This window comes from Hydractinia symbiolongicarpus, chromosome 7 (genome assembly GCF_029227915.1).
Source record: "Hydractinia symbiolongicarpus strain clone_291-10 chromosome 7, HSymV2.1, whole genome shotgun sequence".
Taxonomy (NCBI): domain Eukaryota; kingdom Metazoa; phylum Cnidaria; class Hydrozoa; order Anthoathecata; family Hydractiniidae; genus Hydractinia; species Hydractinia symbiolongicarpus.
Genome location: NC_079881.1, coordinates 6056023 through 6072019, shown reverse-complemented (window position 1 = coordinate 6072019; position 15997 = coordinate 6056023). Strand labels below are relative to the sequence as shown.

The 15997-nt window shown below is 32.8% G+C and overlaps 1 protein-coding gene across 2 annotated transcripts; it reads left to right on the top strand.

Moving 5' to 3' along the window:
• The first annotated feature begins 4883 nt into the window (after positions 1 to 4883).
• LOC130649193 (betaine--homocysteine S-methyltransferase 1-like) lies at positions 4884 to 15264 on the top strand. Of its 2 annotated transcripts, none has more exons than XM_057455437.1 (9): positions 4884 to 4998; positions 10568 to 10706; positions 11306 to 11421; positions 11557 to 11748; positions 11877 to 12024; positions 12798 to 12980; positions 13203 to 13333; positions 13725 to 13816; positions 14539 to 15264. In XM_057455437.1, the coding sequence occupies exons 1-9, from the start codon at positions 4984 to 4986 to the stop codon at positions 14594 to 14596; spliced, it is 1074 nt and encodes a 357-aa protein (XP_057311420.1). In that variant the 5' UTR covers positions 4884 to 4983; the 3' UTR covers positions 14597 to 15264. The 2 variants fall into 2 exon arrangements, with proteins under 2 accessions (XP_057311420.1, XP_057311419.1); XM_057455436.1 differs by lacking the exon at positions 4884 to 4998 and adding an exon at positions 6307 to 6447.
• The last annotated feature ends 733 nt before the right edge of the window (positions 15265 to 15997 follow it).

The window sequence follows — 15997 nt, the reverse complement described above, 5'->3', positions numbered from 1 at the left end:
TGTAATCGCTCGTATCCACATTTGTAACTCGATGTTGATCAAGGTGACTTATGGTGTTTCGTCTGTGGCTCGTGGTGACTCATAGTGACTCGTATGTGGCTCATATGTGGATCGTGGTGGTTAGTATGTTATTCGTGGTGACTTGTATGGGCTCGAGGTGACTCATAATGGCTTGTATGTGGCTCGTGGTGGTTCGTATGTTGCTCGTTTAAACTGTTTTAACTGACCGTTTTTATTCCTCCACATCTTGCAATAAAGAATATTTAAAAAGCTTTTAATATTGCTATTCTTTCCTCATTATTCTTATGTGTAAACAGAAAGAAAGTAATCGTCAAAAGAGCAAAATTTATAATAAGTATTCTTATATGTAAGCGTCCTGCTTAATGTATGTTCATAGCTGGCTAGTCAAGTTGGCCTAAGTCTAAGTCTAGTTAGTCCAGTAAATTTTTACAACGAAGTTGGTAAAACTGCTTAAAAAAGAAATTTTCGACTTTCTTCGCCATCTGCATTTTATTAAAGTATTCTTGGAATGTGACATGATGTGTAATGTTTGCACATCATGTCACATTCGATGGCCCACAAGTGTTACCGCATAATAAAGTATTTTCACGGCAATTTAAAATTCTCATAGCAAATTAAAAACTTGAAGTCAATTTAAAATTCTTACAGCAAAAATAAAAACTTGAAGTCTATTTAAAATTCTTACAACAAAATAAAAACTTGAAGTCAATTTAAAATTCTTACAGCAAAATAAAAACTAGAAGTCAATTTAAAATTCTTACAGCAAAATAAAAACTTGAAGTCAATTTAAAATTCTTACAGCGAAATAAAAACTTGAAGTCAATTTAAAATTCTTACAGCAAAATAAAAATTTAAAGTCAATTTAAAATTCTCATAGCAAAAATACAAACTTAAAGTCAATTTAAAATTCTTACAGCAAAATAAAAATTTAAAGTCAATTTAAAATTCTTACAGCGAAATAAAAACTTAGTCAATTTAAAATTCTTACAGCAAAAATAAAAACTTGAAGTCAATTTAAAATTCTTACAGCAAAATAAAAATTTAAAGTCAATTTAAAATTCTTACAGCAAAATAAAAATTTAAAGTCAATTTAAAATTCTTACAGCAAAATAAAAACTTAGTCAATTTAAAATTCTTACAGCAAAAATAAAAACCTCAAAATGAAATTTAGTTTTAGACAATTTGGCTCTTAAATTAAATCTAATGGCGTTCCAGTGTGTGCGCTCTAAAATGGTAGAGTTTCTACGATATCATGCGTTTTTTAGAAGTTTTTTGTTTTAGTGTTTAGGGAAAGACAGATTTTGTTCTGCATTAATTGTTGAGTAGAGTTCCCTTTATGTTCCAATTTTGCACAAGCTGTTGAAGAGGTACATGGGTTATATGTTGCTTCTTTTCCAATAAAGTTTTGATTATTTTTGCTCTTAGCTTTCTTCTCATGGTCATCTCCATCATTATCAACTATCATATATATGCCAGCGCTTTTAAGACTTTTTCATAAAATGTTTTAAGATTTTTAAAAGATGTTACCAAAGCTTCGAAGATTAATAGTAAAAGAAAATACTACTCCTAATACAACAAAAACCGAAGTAAACTATACGTACAATCTCGGACAAAATATGTATGGACTTTTTAATTTACCCCTTTAAAGTTGAATTTTGAAGGCTAACCACTGAAATTGAGCTTGGGGGGAGAAGGGGTGTTAAAGTTTAATACTTATCCACTAATTTATGTCCAAGTTTTGTCTCTGGCACTTGAAATACTAATGATATAAATTTTTTGTTATGTGCTATTGTATGTATATATATACATATTTATAAGTCAATTCGTGCAATCATTCCCTGACTTCTAAAAATAGAAATCAAAGCAGTGGACTTGCTACTCTAAAAAAAAAGATGTATCAAGAAAAACAAACAAAAAGGAGGGTGCTGAGAACAGTAAAATATTATGATTTAATTAATAGAATGAAGGGAAAAAGAGTCCAGGTTGATGGCTGAAAGAGGCAGGAGAATACTACTTCATGTGTGTCAAGACATGCATCGGAGAAAAAAATAAAAGCAATTTCAACCAGATCTATATGATGACCACCATCAAACATACTATAAACGATAATATAAAAGTGGCACTGAAATTAACAACATACGTGGGTCAGAGAAGCCATTCGTTCTTTATAAATACCAACATGAATGACCATAAAATGACTATAAAAGAATCACATTTTATCTTTGCAAGGATAAGGGTGTACAAACAATGATAAGAATGGAAGAATTCAACGGATAAATATGAGTATGATTACAGGAATAGTTTTATAGTTACAAATGTAAGCGTGAATGTAAACGATTGAAAGTATGGGTGAACAGAACAGAACCTTCTAATGTCAATGTTTCCAAAACTGCCGTAACTGCTTCAAACACAACAAGCTCTATCACTGTATCTACTACAGCTATTAGCAACATTCCTATCACTTAGTGCTGTCATAGCCACAAATACTGATGCCATATCTTTCATTTTAAGTTCTGAAATTTTTCCAAGTGTCATGAAATCATGCTATTAAAAAATTAAGAAAAATTCTGATGCTTTAGCTACGTCGGATGGCGACATGTAAGTGTTTTTATTTAAGCTGAAAACAATTGATCCATACGGTTTTTATTCATTTTAATACTTGTTTTAACAATTAGGTTACTTTAACATGTATTAGTTCCAATCCTAAAAGTACTCATCAATTCAATGCATTTGCCTAGTGGATTAAACACTCTTACATCAGCGAAAATGTCATCGAATAATATTCTTAAGTTAAAGACTTTTTTACATGTTGCTGTAGGTGACTCATGATGCAGTCATTTCTGGGTCAACCTTACAACCTTAAACGTTGTGCCAAACAGATACGTTTGGCACACCGTAAACAAGGCCAATATGTCCATCGACTACCTTAGTTCTCAATCGAATTTTACCTTTCTGTTTCAAGTTTCTGGAAGCCAAATAATAGTTATTTAAGATATCTTCTTGTTTTAACGTATTTCGTATGACAAAGTGGCCCAAATTCATTTTTTTTTATTTTCGGGTAAAATTCAAAGAAATCGAGATATCGGATATTAAACTTCATCAGGCTGGGGGAGATGGATTTTACCAAGTCACTTCTATTTATCATTACTCTTAAAGAACTGCTCCAAGGCTAAAACTTGGTGACTCTTAATTTTTTTCATTAGTCAACTTTTTATGGAAAACGTTTTGAAATCACATTTTGAATGTGTTACTAAGTGAGGTCCAAAAAGAAAACTTTATTCATTATTTTTGCTACCTTTTAAACATCTGTAATATGTTATAAAAGGGTAATAACATAGGAATCCTTCAGCGAACAAAATTCACTCGCAAACCAAGAAAAATGATGACGTCATAGCACAATTGCTAATCTTAACTTCACCAATCATTTCTTTTGTAGCAAAATCCCGCCAATTTCAACAAATCAACTTAAATTTTATTTGAGAGATGGTTAAATCCAACAGAGTTAATAGGTAGTTTCGAGTAATAGCCAAGATCTGGCTCTGGGAGGTATAAGCCTTAAAAATTTGTTGCATAGCTGTCTAGTCGATAGAAGTATTATAGCTAACGAAGCAAAAAAAAGAGTTATCAAAAAACAATTGGCAACGTGAGAGCAATTTAACTATATTTAGATGGTGAATTTTTTTTTTTTTTCTTTTCTTGACACATTTTTTATGACAGTGTTTTTACTTTGAATAATATAAATATTATCATGTCATGAACAAGCGAGTTTATTCTAGACTACGTTTTTAAGTGTTTTTACTCTCAGTTCATGAGCATAGAGAAAGGGACGCCCCCCTTGAATAGACGCCCCTTCTTTTCAGTAATTTTTTAAATAAACGCCCCCCCTCGAATAGGCGCCCCCCCTCGCCCCCTTTAATAAACGCCCCGGGCGTTTATTCGAAGCATTACGGTATATCAATGAAATTTAACAAATGAGGTATTTATTAAATAAACATTCCACAATGTGAAAACAAGCTATTCTAAAGCACGTGGAAAAATTCAAGGGAATTTACCCATCGGAATATTCATGGGGAATAATCGTCGCTACTTTATAATATATACTGTTGTGCAACCCGACGTTAAAGGCCAGTTTGAGCGGTTAAATGCAGCTAAACAGAACCCTACAACCAGCTGGAACGATTAGTGCAGGTATACTTCGCGCCACACATATGTTAAATAAGTATTCGAGAAGAATTCCCCCCATCTGCGGTTCAAATAAAAAAGAGGACACAGGTTATTGCAACCTCGGACATAAGATTTTCGTGAAAGATTGAAAAGTGGAACATAACTTGGAATGTAATGGCCTGTCGCTATTGTGGAGCAAGCTAATTAAATACTGAGGAAAAAACTGGCTTTGTGTCAATATTTTTGTCCAAGATTGTAGATAGCTAGCTAAAACTAATCTCTGCTGGTCTGACAATGTCATTATATACGTTCGTTGCCAAAATGTAAATCTAATGGCTAAAAAACGTGATGATATATTTATATTGAGCAATCATACAGAAAATAATTTTCCTATAAATACAAAGTTTCTAAAAAAGAAAATTGTGCACCCCCGCCCCCAGCTGGTTTCTAAAATTTGTGGAAAAAATCACAAGAATGACGCTACCAATTTGAACAGATAGACAAAATACGGCTGTTATTATAGAAAAACACACTCGCGAATAAAACCCATCAAAAGAAAATTGATATATTTATTATTTTCTCATGCTAATTTATTACTTTTAGCCCGGATAGTTCTTTGTCATTGGCCAACCACATATTTACATTTTTAATGCAATAAAAACTTAACGTTTTAAAATAAACATAAAAAAGTAAATAAATATTAATTATTTTTGAGCTGTTTATTCAACTGTGAATGTAGAAAGGTTTTGTTTGGCGTACAAATTTATTTCACTGCGCTGTGTAATCAACCATGAAAAAATGGAGGCTTCAAAAGTAAGTGTGTTTTCTTCGTATTATATTTCCTGATATTTTTTTCCGACTTACAAATTTTCTGAGAACAATAATACTTAGAAAGACTAATAAATAAAAACACGATGAGCTCTTTTTTTAAAAAAAATTGCACGAGATAAGTTTAGCGTTACTACATTCTCATCGCGGTTTTTTTATAACCCCATTTTTGCTAAATTATAAATTATACAATATACTAGCAAACTTTAGAGCGCCTTTTTAATGCTGGACATGGTAAAAGGATTTATGTGCGTTTAAAATGGGTATAATCGTCTTGGTGCTCTTTCTTTTCTCAACTTCCTAACAATATGACAAAAAGAAAAACACATTTATTAATGGAATTGTGACTGTGCAAGGCATACGACAACTCGATTGCACTAAACCAAAAAATAAACTACGTCTCCGACTCTTCTGCAAACGTTGGATTCGACGCATCGTTGGAATAAATGGACAGAAAACTTGGTCTTAAATTTGAAGCATTGTTTAGGCTAACGATAATCACAAACAGCAATGATAACCACACATTACGGAGATGGTGTAGTGGTAGATTTCAGGTTCGATTCCCCACTCCAGTGCACTTTAAATGTAGTTTTGTCACCCCTTTGGTGCCATCTACTGACCATTGACCGGCTTGTGTGGAAGGCAAGCAAGTTAGAGCAATGCTATATGCATGTGTGGCGGTAATGTAACATAGTTACAGTCCGAGGGGAGGAAGAACCAGCCATTAGGATAAAATCCCCCATTAAAACCTTCCGTTACTTACTTACATTTTTTTCTCAGAAGCTAATTAATTTTTATTTCAATGTTATGTAACAACGGGCTATTTTTCATTTTTCAGTTTAGAACAGTTTCAGTAAAGTTTTACATTGCGACATTATTAGGCAATGTTTAGGTGCTGTTTGGTTACCAAGACAACATACCTAAACAATTTTACCGTTGTAAAAGCTAATTTTTATTAAGGCACTCTGTCTCGCACCACATTTATTATCTAGTCATGCACGTTTGATTTTATTATTGGCCGCAACGCGTGTTTGTACGGATAACGTTTTCTTCAACCAATTTAGAAAACGCTGCCATCTTTAATAATGTAATAGAAATTGAGCGATTTTAGCCCCGACGTTTGAAAGCTAACGCTGCGAACATGAAAGCTTTATAAAAGACATACTTTAGATGTTTGAGTTGATGCTAAGAGAAAATAACAACATAAAAGCTATAAAAAGAAATTTAATTATTCTTAATTATTATTTAATTATTCTTTCGTTATTACTTCACACGAAAGACTTCGTAATTTATCAAGTACATTGTCGCAAAAAAACGCAAAAGGAACATAAAGTAATTAAACAAGTGGTAATAAATATAAGAGTCATCTAGTTGGCTGCGAACGAACGAAGACAATTTTCGTCTCCTGTGCTTTAAGAAATGAACTCCGCTAAAGTAAGTGATTTCATTTGCTAACTTTTTTTCGCTTTTTTTTGAGATGTAAAATTTTACATGCTTTAGTTGTTTTTTTTTTTAAAGAATGACCAGGCTGCCTTTAAATAAAAAAATGAGAGAAAATTAAGAATGATAAAACTTATTTCCTCTCCAATTTTACCCTGTACGTTTACCCTGTACGTTTACCCTGTACGTTTACCCTGTACGTTTACCCTGTACGTTTACCCTGTACGTTTACCCTGCAAATCCCAAAAACATGCGAAAATATATTTTCAAAAAAAAAAAATTGCAAAATTACAAAAAACTTGGAATTAGAAGTAAAAAAAGCTAAAAATATAAGAACAAAATAAGAACAATTTCAGGCAATTTAAACATGTAAAAAAAAGCTCTAGCGAAATTTTCTAAATCCTATTAAAGAAAAGTGCAAAACATGTCACGCCTGCTAGATTAAGCGAGTACTTTAGTGAAAAATAACGTTTTTCGTGACTGCACTTTATATTACCACTGTGTGTTCAAGGTTAAAACCAGCAGGCAAATTTCTGTGTCATTTCGATAAACAAACACTGGCTAGTTATTTTAACAAAAAAAGACTGATTTTGACACAGTAGAAATTAATCCCCTTAAGTAAATTTAGTATCAGTGCTCTACTTCATTAGAATGACAACAGCACAGAAAAGTTCGCTTTAATTTAAAATATTGTTAGTAATGAGTAAAGATATCTGTCTCATCTATTTTTTGGTAGATAATTAAATCATGCAAGACATGACAACTATTAATTAGAAAACAACACAATAAATTTAAATCCATTGTTGCAATTAGGTAATATTATAAGGACTTTAAAAGAAAACACGAGAATTTGTTTATATTTTACCCAGGTATAAAGGTAGATTTCAAATTTCTTTTTAAAAAATGTAATAAATTTTGTATGCAATGTAATGTATGCAATTGCGCTCAAGACATTATTTTGCCGAGATAGGTAAAAAATATCACAATACGGTGTATGATTTTCTTCTTTGTACAAACATTTATTAATAAAAAATGTTTTCAATCAATACTCTTCAAGAAAACACATGCTTACTGCAAATTAAATAACTTGAATCGTGGACACAAAACGAAATATTCAGTTTGTCTATAAACCGAATGACAACAAAGAGGATAAATGCATTTGATAATTGATAAAGATTAACATTTTATTAAGCTCTTTGATGTAAAGAACATATCGTACTACTTAAGCAGACCTAGTGTTTTGATGTCAAATAAGGAGAAACTGTGGCTAAAGTTACAAACGATGTGTTGTTTATGGATGCCAAATGTATGTTCAATAATAATAATAATAATAAATTGACTTTTTGGACAAAAGGCTTTGCTTTTAAATTAAAGGAGCTATGAACCGGTTAAAATGCTCACATTTCGTATATCCTGCGCATGTATATAAAAAAAATCCGGCAAACGCACTTTGCTCGCTGGTTCAATATTTTTTTTTCGAAAAGTATATTACAAAGAAATGTTTCAGCGAGACTCATTCTGGATAAAAAACATGGCCAAGACTGGAGAATATAAAAATTCTAGATATATCTATATGCTCGAGCCTGTAAATTACATACATGCCGTAAAAATAGCCAGTTTGTATTTACACCGCCATCAGCTCGACTTTCGTGTAAGTCACTAAAGTCGGAAATCAACAGCCGTTCCGTAGCCCCTTTAAACCAGTCATCATTTGGCTTGATATAATCTGAATGTATATTTAAAGTCCGGTGTTAATGCCTTTACCATTAAATTTGGTCTGTTTTGAATATATGTAAATTCATAAAATTTAATAAAATCACATAAAAGACAATAACGCAGCACTGATATAGTCACCACTATAAACAAACATGAAACTTCTAAGAATTATTTCTGCGTATTCCCCCGTAATCACACTAAACGTCGATATATTGGACAGGCCTTGCTTAAACTTTGTCTTCACACTAACAAATATGCAGCGATTTCTCAAACCCTTTAAAACTAACATAAACTTTTATGAAATAATTATTTTGCTTTACTTTATTTTGTGATTTAAAGAGGCTTACGAAAAGATCCATACAGGGAAAGAAAATAATATAGTAAAGCAAAGCACTATGAACTCAAATCTTATGGAAATTTTAGACTGACCGGCTTTTTGTAATATTTCAGTATCCGTCACATTATTCTCCTAAGCATTACTATGACACATTTTATTGTCACCTTTTATTAACTGATCGGTAACAAATTATCAAGTATATGCTAGCTGGTTTTCTATTAATTCACTATATGAAAATTTTTTGTATGGATTGAAGACAATAACACCTCCAATTAGAAAAATTCGAGAAAGATTAATTCTCCTGACGAAGAAAGAGTTTTCGAAACAACATTTGAACAAGATTGTGGCGTCAGTCCAGAGGGGGTGTGTCAATTTGTGTTTTCAAATAAACCTCGTGGTCTGTCTTGTCATATTTTAAGAGAATATAAGGTAGAAAAATCCTGTTAAGCGAGTTTGCCAAGAAGAAATTGTAAATGCTTTAGCCTTGTTGACTTGTTTATTGTTTGGATTTTTTTTCCTAATATTACTTAATCGTAGGGTAAAGAGGGAATTTACAGCTCGAATTTCACAGACTGAGTCTCCAGATAAATTTGGCCCTGCCTGTGGTTAATTTTATTGTATGTGTTTATAAGTCACAGTCGGGCTGGTCTCGACCCGGATTAAAAATTATTAAAGTTGTGCAGTAAACAGATTTTTTTGTATTAGCCCGGTGAAACATACACAACGATTTCCCCATTTTAAAGATAACTCAGTACTAAAAATTGTTATTTGAAAAGAGATGACAGAAAAAAAAGAAAACTTTAAACATTGGCGATTACTTTATTAGTAATTTTAAAAATAATAGTACGAGAAGGAGCAGCAAAAGTGTAATTCCAGTATAAACTCAGCCTGAGCTATAAGTAAAACCATTTTAATTGCTTTCAGTGGTTATGTTGTTTTAGCACTATCAATATTATTTTTTAATGAAACACTAATATTTGACGTGTTGTTGAAGTTTGTAGAAAAATATAGAATCATCCATTAAACAAGACAAACTGGAGTAAAAGCCACTAGATATTTAAAAACATATTTGATTATAAATTTATTCACAATACACTGGACTCTTTGTAACCAAACACACCACAAGTCTAGAGCTTAATTCGAGAATAGTGTTTTAGTGAAAGTTTTGATCAAAGATGTTCTAGCCCAGCCAGGTCAGGGACTTTCTTGGTCTACTTTAAGAATACTTTGTTTGTTGCAGTCCGTACAGAGATCATGTTAATACTTTAATACTCTATTTCTATCACCGGCGACGTCGGAAAGCAATAATACTATACCAATGGCATTTCTAGTTGAACGCAATCAGAAAATTAAAATATTTTGCAGTAAAAACCCCTTTTGTTTAATATTTAGGTTCGAGGAGCACAGCTTATAAGATTGCTGTGGTAACTTCTTCGATAAAACCGTAAGATCATTCATTTGCTCCAAATAAGTAAAAAAAAGTATGCAAAAAGGTGCAAACTCGCAGCATAAAAAGTTCTGTCTAGCGGGCACCTGCTTCTATAGCAGACACTTTCCGTACGGGACATATTTTTCAGGTCTTACAGAAAAAATTCTCTTCTTCTTCTCTATTATCTCGAACATACCTTTCACTAATATAAGAAGGGCATATATTTTTATATTAATTCGCTGTCTCGAATGTACCAATACCACGTTAGGGAAAGCTTTCTGAAAAAATGGATGTACTCTAGTACCCAAGTCTCTTCAAAGTGCACACATATATAGCACATAGTTTTCCTTGGGATTGCTACCAACAGGCTTTTCTGTTTAAAAAAACATGGCAGGATTTCTTTATAATTTCAAAGATATGACAAATACGCCACAATAGGGCAGGAATTTAAAAAAATTGTTTTTAGTTTCCTATCAATAAACGCCCTCAGAATGAGTCTAAGTATCCTTCTTAAACGTGACTGGCGGTAAAAAGTTGCAATTTTTAAGGCAAATGACTTTCCAATAAATGGCACACATCTGCGTCTTAGATGTAATCAGACTTGAATAACAATACGCTGTTGTTTCCTTTAGAAACAAACAATTTTGGAACGATTAAATGCCGGAGAGGTTATCATCTGCGATGGAGGGTACACGCATGCCTTTGAGCGAAGAGGATACGTCACCGCGGGTCCTTATACACCGGAAGTAGTTGTTGAGCATCCTAGCGCAGGTAAGATTTAACCAATTATACTTGTGTTTCTTTCGGCCCTTGCAACCCTGGCACCTGTTAAGTACCCGGACCCTTAAGTGATAAAATACGGAACAGCTGTGTTGTAAAACGACTTAATACAAAATCATTCGGAATAAAGAATTTCTTTCGCCAAATCCATTTTTCCTTTAAATCTGGTCTATATATTAACCATACTACCCATATCACCAACACTTTGGTAACCACGCCGTAAATAATACACATGTAATAAATATAATTAACGCATTACACACTTTACAATCTCGCCCCTCCAACTGTCAGTCTGCGACTACGCCTTGAGTGCATCACCTTTCCAAGTGGTGAAAAGATGATGGACTGGTAGAAAAATTGCCAGCGGGAAAACCGCTCAGGTAATTATCTCTGGAACACTAAAGTTAAATCACAGATTTCACTGTTTCTGATATAATATCTTTATTTTCTTTATAATATCTTTATTTTCAATCTTTTAACACTTTGTAATTATTTTTGTAACTTTATTGTACTTACATCTTAAAAAAAAAATCACAAAAAATCAATGTCTGAATTCGATAGTAGAAGTTAAACTTGATACTTTCATGTAGTAACGGAACTTCATCGTGAATTTGCACTGAGTGGTGCTGACATACTGGAAGCCTTTGCATTCAATGGAACTGATGATAATTTAAATAGAAGTAGATCAAATGATACTAAACTCGTGGTAAGTAAATCTAAATTTTATTTCCTCGACTGTCACGGAGTTACTTTAAAATATTCAAACTGAAATATCAAACCGACCTTTCAGGCTTTGCTAGTATATAACAACAAAAATATATACAAATTCAATTTCTACTAGGCTAAAGAAGTTAGTGAAGCTGGCTGTAGACTGGCTAATGAAGTTGCTAAAGAATATAACTGTCTGGTAGCAGGCCCAATATCACCAACTAGCTCGTATACAGCAAATTTAGGAAAAGAGAAAGTTCAAAAGGAGTTTCAAGCGCAAGTTGATGTATTCAAATCGCAAAATATGGATTTGTTAATGGCAGAGGTTTGTTAAAACATAGCCGAATTTAAAAAAAGGATTGAACATGTAATTTAAAATATAATATTGTGAAAATGTGTGCAATTTTAAGCATACAATTTGTCCATTAACTAAATGTGGAAAATAATTTTTAGTACTTTAGCTATGTCGAAGAAGCTGAATGGGCAGTTGAAGTGATGAAAAGAACAGGCATGCCCGTGGCTATTTCCCTTTGCATTGGACCACTTGGTGACTTTAATGATATTACAGTAGAAGAATGTGGTATAAGACTTGCTAGGACAGGTAACAAGGTTTAAATTCCTATGCTCTATGAAAAGCTTGTTTTTGTTACACCTCATAAACCATGTCTATATCATGTTTGATGCACAGAAAATATGTTTAAACCGTTTTCGCAATAGCAAAACCAGCTGTAACCATTGTCACGCAGTTTTTGCGTAGCGAATATCCTTAACCAAGTGTTGTTTGATGGCACAATCACGATAATTTTAAGCGCTTGAACTTTTGTTTTCAGCCTCAACCGATATGATTGACTTTAAACAAGACAGGAAAACGTTAACCTTAATCAGGGTAAAAATATTAGTCGAGGTAGCGTGAGGGTAACCAATCGTCGTACCCCTCTTGCTTACACCCCTTCCCCCTGGACATGTCAAGTTGATGTAAGTTGGAACCTTATTTGAGTTTGAGTATTATTCGTTCTGCGATGGAGCGTCACATTCGATTACATACAGTTTAAATTGGGTATATTTTGGTATATTTGGGTATATTTGGGTATATTTGAGTATATTTGGGTATATTTGGGTATATTTGGGTATTTTAGAAACAGATGCTAATGTTTTATCAACATAGCTTACAAAGATTACAAGGATGAAAATAAATGTTAAAGCATGGTAATCAAATGACAAATGTAATACAAGAATGTATAACAATTGTTGCTACAATTTGATAGCATATGGCTAAATGCAGTTCACTTGGATTCATTGGCATTCCAGAGCATTGATACTTTAAGAAAAAAAAAAACTTTAATGTATAAATATTTTTATGTTTTTCCAATTTAGGAGCCGATATTATTGGCACTAATTGTCGATTTAGTCCAGACATGAGTTTGGATACAATGATTCGAATGAAAAAAGCTGTGGAAAAAGAAGGACTGTCAAAACATTGGCTTTGTCAACCTGTAGGATTTCGCACAGCTGATGCTGGAAAAGAGGGTTTTGAGAATCTACCAGAGTGTTCTTTAGGTAAAACATTTACTCTAACAGAAGCAGCTACATGTTTTTGCTGATATTCTTTGCTGGTAAATTAATAAAAAAATAATTTTTGAAAAGTCCAGTAGGTCGTCTTTAACCGCAGAAAATAGATTGGCCTTAAAATTTGCAAAAGAGGGTGCGTGAACTTTACATGTTTTATCGGTTTTTCTTCTATTTGGAAAAAAAGGTTTAAACTCGTTTTATTTAATATAGCATTAGAATCTCGGTTAATATCACGTTGGGATGCTCACAAATTTGCAAGACGAGCTTATGAAGCCGGCGTGCGATTTATAGGGGGCTGTTGTGGCTTTGAACCATACCATATCAGAGCACTGGCTGAAGAGGTGAGAAACATTTGTGACTCTTTTAATCTGGGAAAACGTTCCATCCGCAGGAAATTTTGATTTTTCCATGTTATAACGACGCGGTGAATATTATTGGTGCCACTCTGGCGGTGATCATGTGCAAGTGTTTTGCAACGAGATATCAAACTAGGTATTGAAAAGCAAAACGAAGTTGCCTATAACTTTAAGTCTTTTAATCGATCGATCAGTTCTTCTCAAAAGATGCAAAAATCTACAAGCCGAGACTACCAAGATATTGTTCTATTGACTTCGTAGAGTCGCGTCGTAGAAACAATGTTAACAGTTATGTGACGCGAATGAGATTGTAATGTTTTTAAGTACGAACGTAAAATTATAGAATATGGAGAAGCAGAAGTATTTTTCTTTTCAGTTGCACAAGGAAAGAGGACGTTTACCTAAGAACAGCCGCGGACTTTATGCTAGTTCATTGAAACACCATCACAATCCCATAGTTCGTGACAGGTATGTGTTACGTTGAAACATTCAATTGTTGTTGATAATTACATATTTGTCGTGAAGTCAAGTAAGATGAAAAATTCTAGCTGCGAATGTCTGCAGCCTCTGATAATTTTCACGGATTTGAAACGAAACTTAGTGCCTAGTATAATGCTATGTAAAATCATTTTAGCATTAATTTTACCTTTTGCTCCTAGTCAAAAGTAAAGGTTTGCCACATATGCCATCTCGCGTGATGTTGATACCAATACAAATTTCCCGAATTTCAAAAATTATAATAATTATGACGTCATCCAAAATTTTATAATGATTCTATGCTTTTCAAATAAGGATATTCAGATAGAATATCAAATTATCATGTCAAAACTGAAGTTTTCAGAGCAATATAATATTCTGGTTGGATTTTATTTATATTTAAAAAAATTATTATTTTGAAAACGAGGCTATTCTTAGAAAGCTCGGCTATATGAAGGGTTTGGCCTTAACTTTTACCCCAACAGAAATATTTACGAAATTAGGTAATGTGTTCTACCTTTTGATAAAAAACTTAGGGATGGGAATCATTTTTAGTATCGACGCCTTTAGTTTGGCATAAATAGGAAATTCGGGAAAGATCTATTGCTTTTGCTACATAGATGAAAACTTTATGTAAAATTAAATTTTGGTTATAGATAAAAATAAAGAAAAGTTCCTTAAATTTGTACGTTTTATTACCATTAAATTTCTAGAGCTAACAAAGAGTATTGGTATAATTTGGTACCAACAGATGGAAGAAAGAAACTTTAAAGGGTGAAGAGTACATTTTTGTAGTTCTGAAATAGTTAAATAAAAACACAACCTTGTTTGTACTGTAGCAACCACTAAGAAATAATTTTTTAGACGTTGTAGTTTCGTGTTTTAAATAATTTTTATTTCAAACACCAAAAGATCTGGTGCGTTTAATACAGTTACATTTAACGCTCGCAACTAAATAAGTATTGAGCTAAATCTGCGATTTTTTAATAAACTTCCTGTTACATCTCTTTAGTAATCGCCGTATTCTGTCTTTCTGTTTGTGCGAGAGAAAATAGTCGTGTTACGGAAACACAAAATGCGATATTTAAAGAGCGGGCGAACCCGCGCTTTAATTACGGGCTTCAGACTAGTCTATACTACAATACTCTTATACGCCTGTCTGTCTGTCGCGCAAAATGGTAACCGCAGTAGCGGGACATACAAAATACGGTAGATAAAGGACAGGCGCAACCGTGGATTTATTCACGGCCCACTGATCAGTTTTCTTATATACGTGCTAAGTAATAACTAAGAGTTTTGTTTAATTCTAGACTTGATTTTTAATAACATATTATTGTTTAATAATATTCTTGTAATTCTGTCGTGTATGTATTTATCATGGCAACCAATGTAATTAGATAAATTACAAAATATTGATTTTGAATAAAAAAAATAACATATTTCGTATGCTTTATTCTTACCCAGCAGATCTAAAATTCTGAAAATGTCGTTTAAGTTTTTACATCTAGCATTTTTGACTATTATAGGAGTTCAATTAGGTCGGATGCTTTTTTTAAAATGGTAAAACAATCTTATGTTATGGTACTAAAGTAACAAGTGATTTCAAGAGATATTTCTGATTCCTGTGAATCACTTTCTCAATCCAATATCCCTTGTTAAACGACTACAAATTGACGTCAAATTTGAGATCCAAAAAATGGGTGATTTATATAAAGCATATGGAAGTGGACATGACAAAAACATATAAACAAGAATCTACCTGGACTTAATAATCCTATGCTCAACTTGGCCATTTCTGTGCCTCATCCTGTTTAATGAAGGCAACGTTCATTCATATAACCTAGGAAAATTGTCTATCCTCCTCGATATAACGTAACACATTTAGAAATATGCCATAAATACATTCTGCCATTTTGTGGGATTCTTCTGACAAGCGTGATCAAAAGATGTTTAACAAACTTTGTGCACTTTTACATAAAAAATAAATTTAATTGGATCAAATTGGCTTATAGCTTACACATTGCACGGTTTCGTCAACTGCTTGAAGGACAGAATTAGGTTCTGAATATAAGGATGGAAACAGATTACAGGGCTAAGGCTTTCTATGTTAGAGAGAAAACACCATGTTAATTACGGGCTTCTTAAGGTATGTGTCACGCTCTGATATTTTCA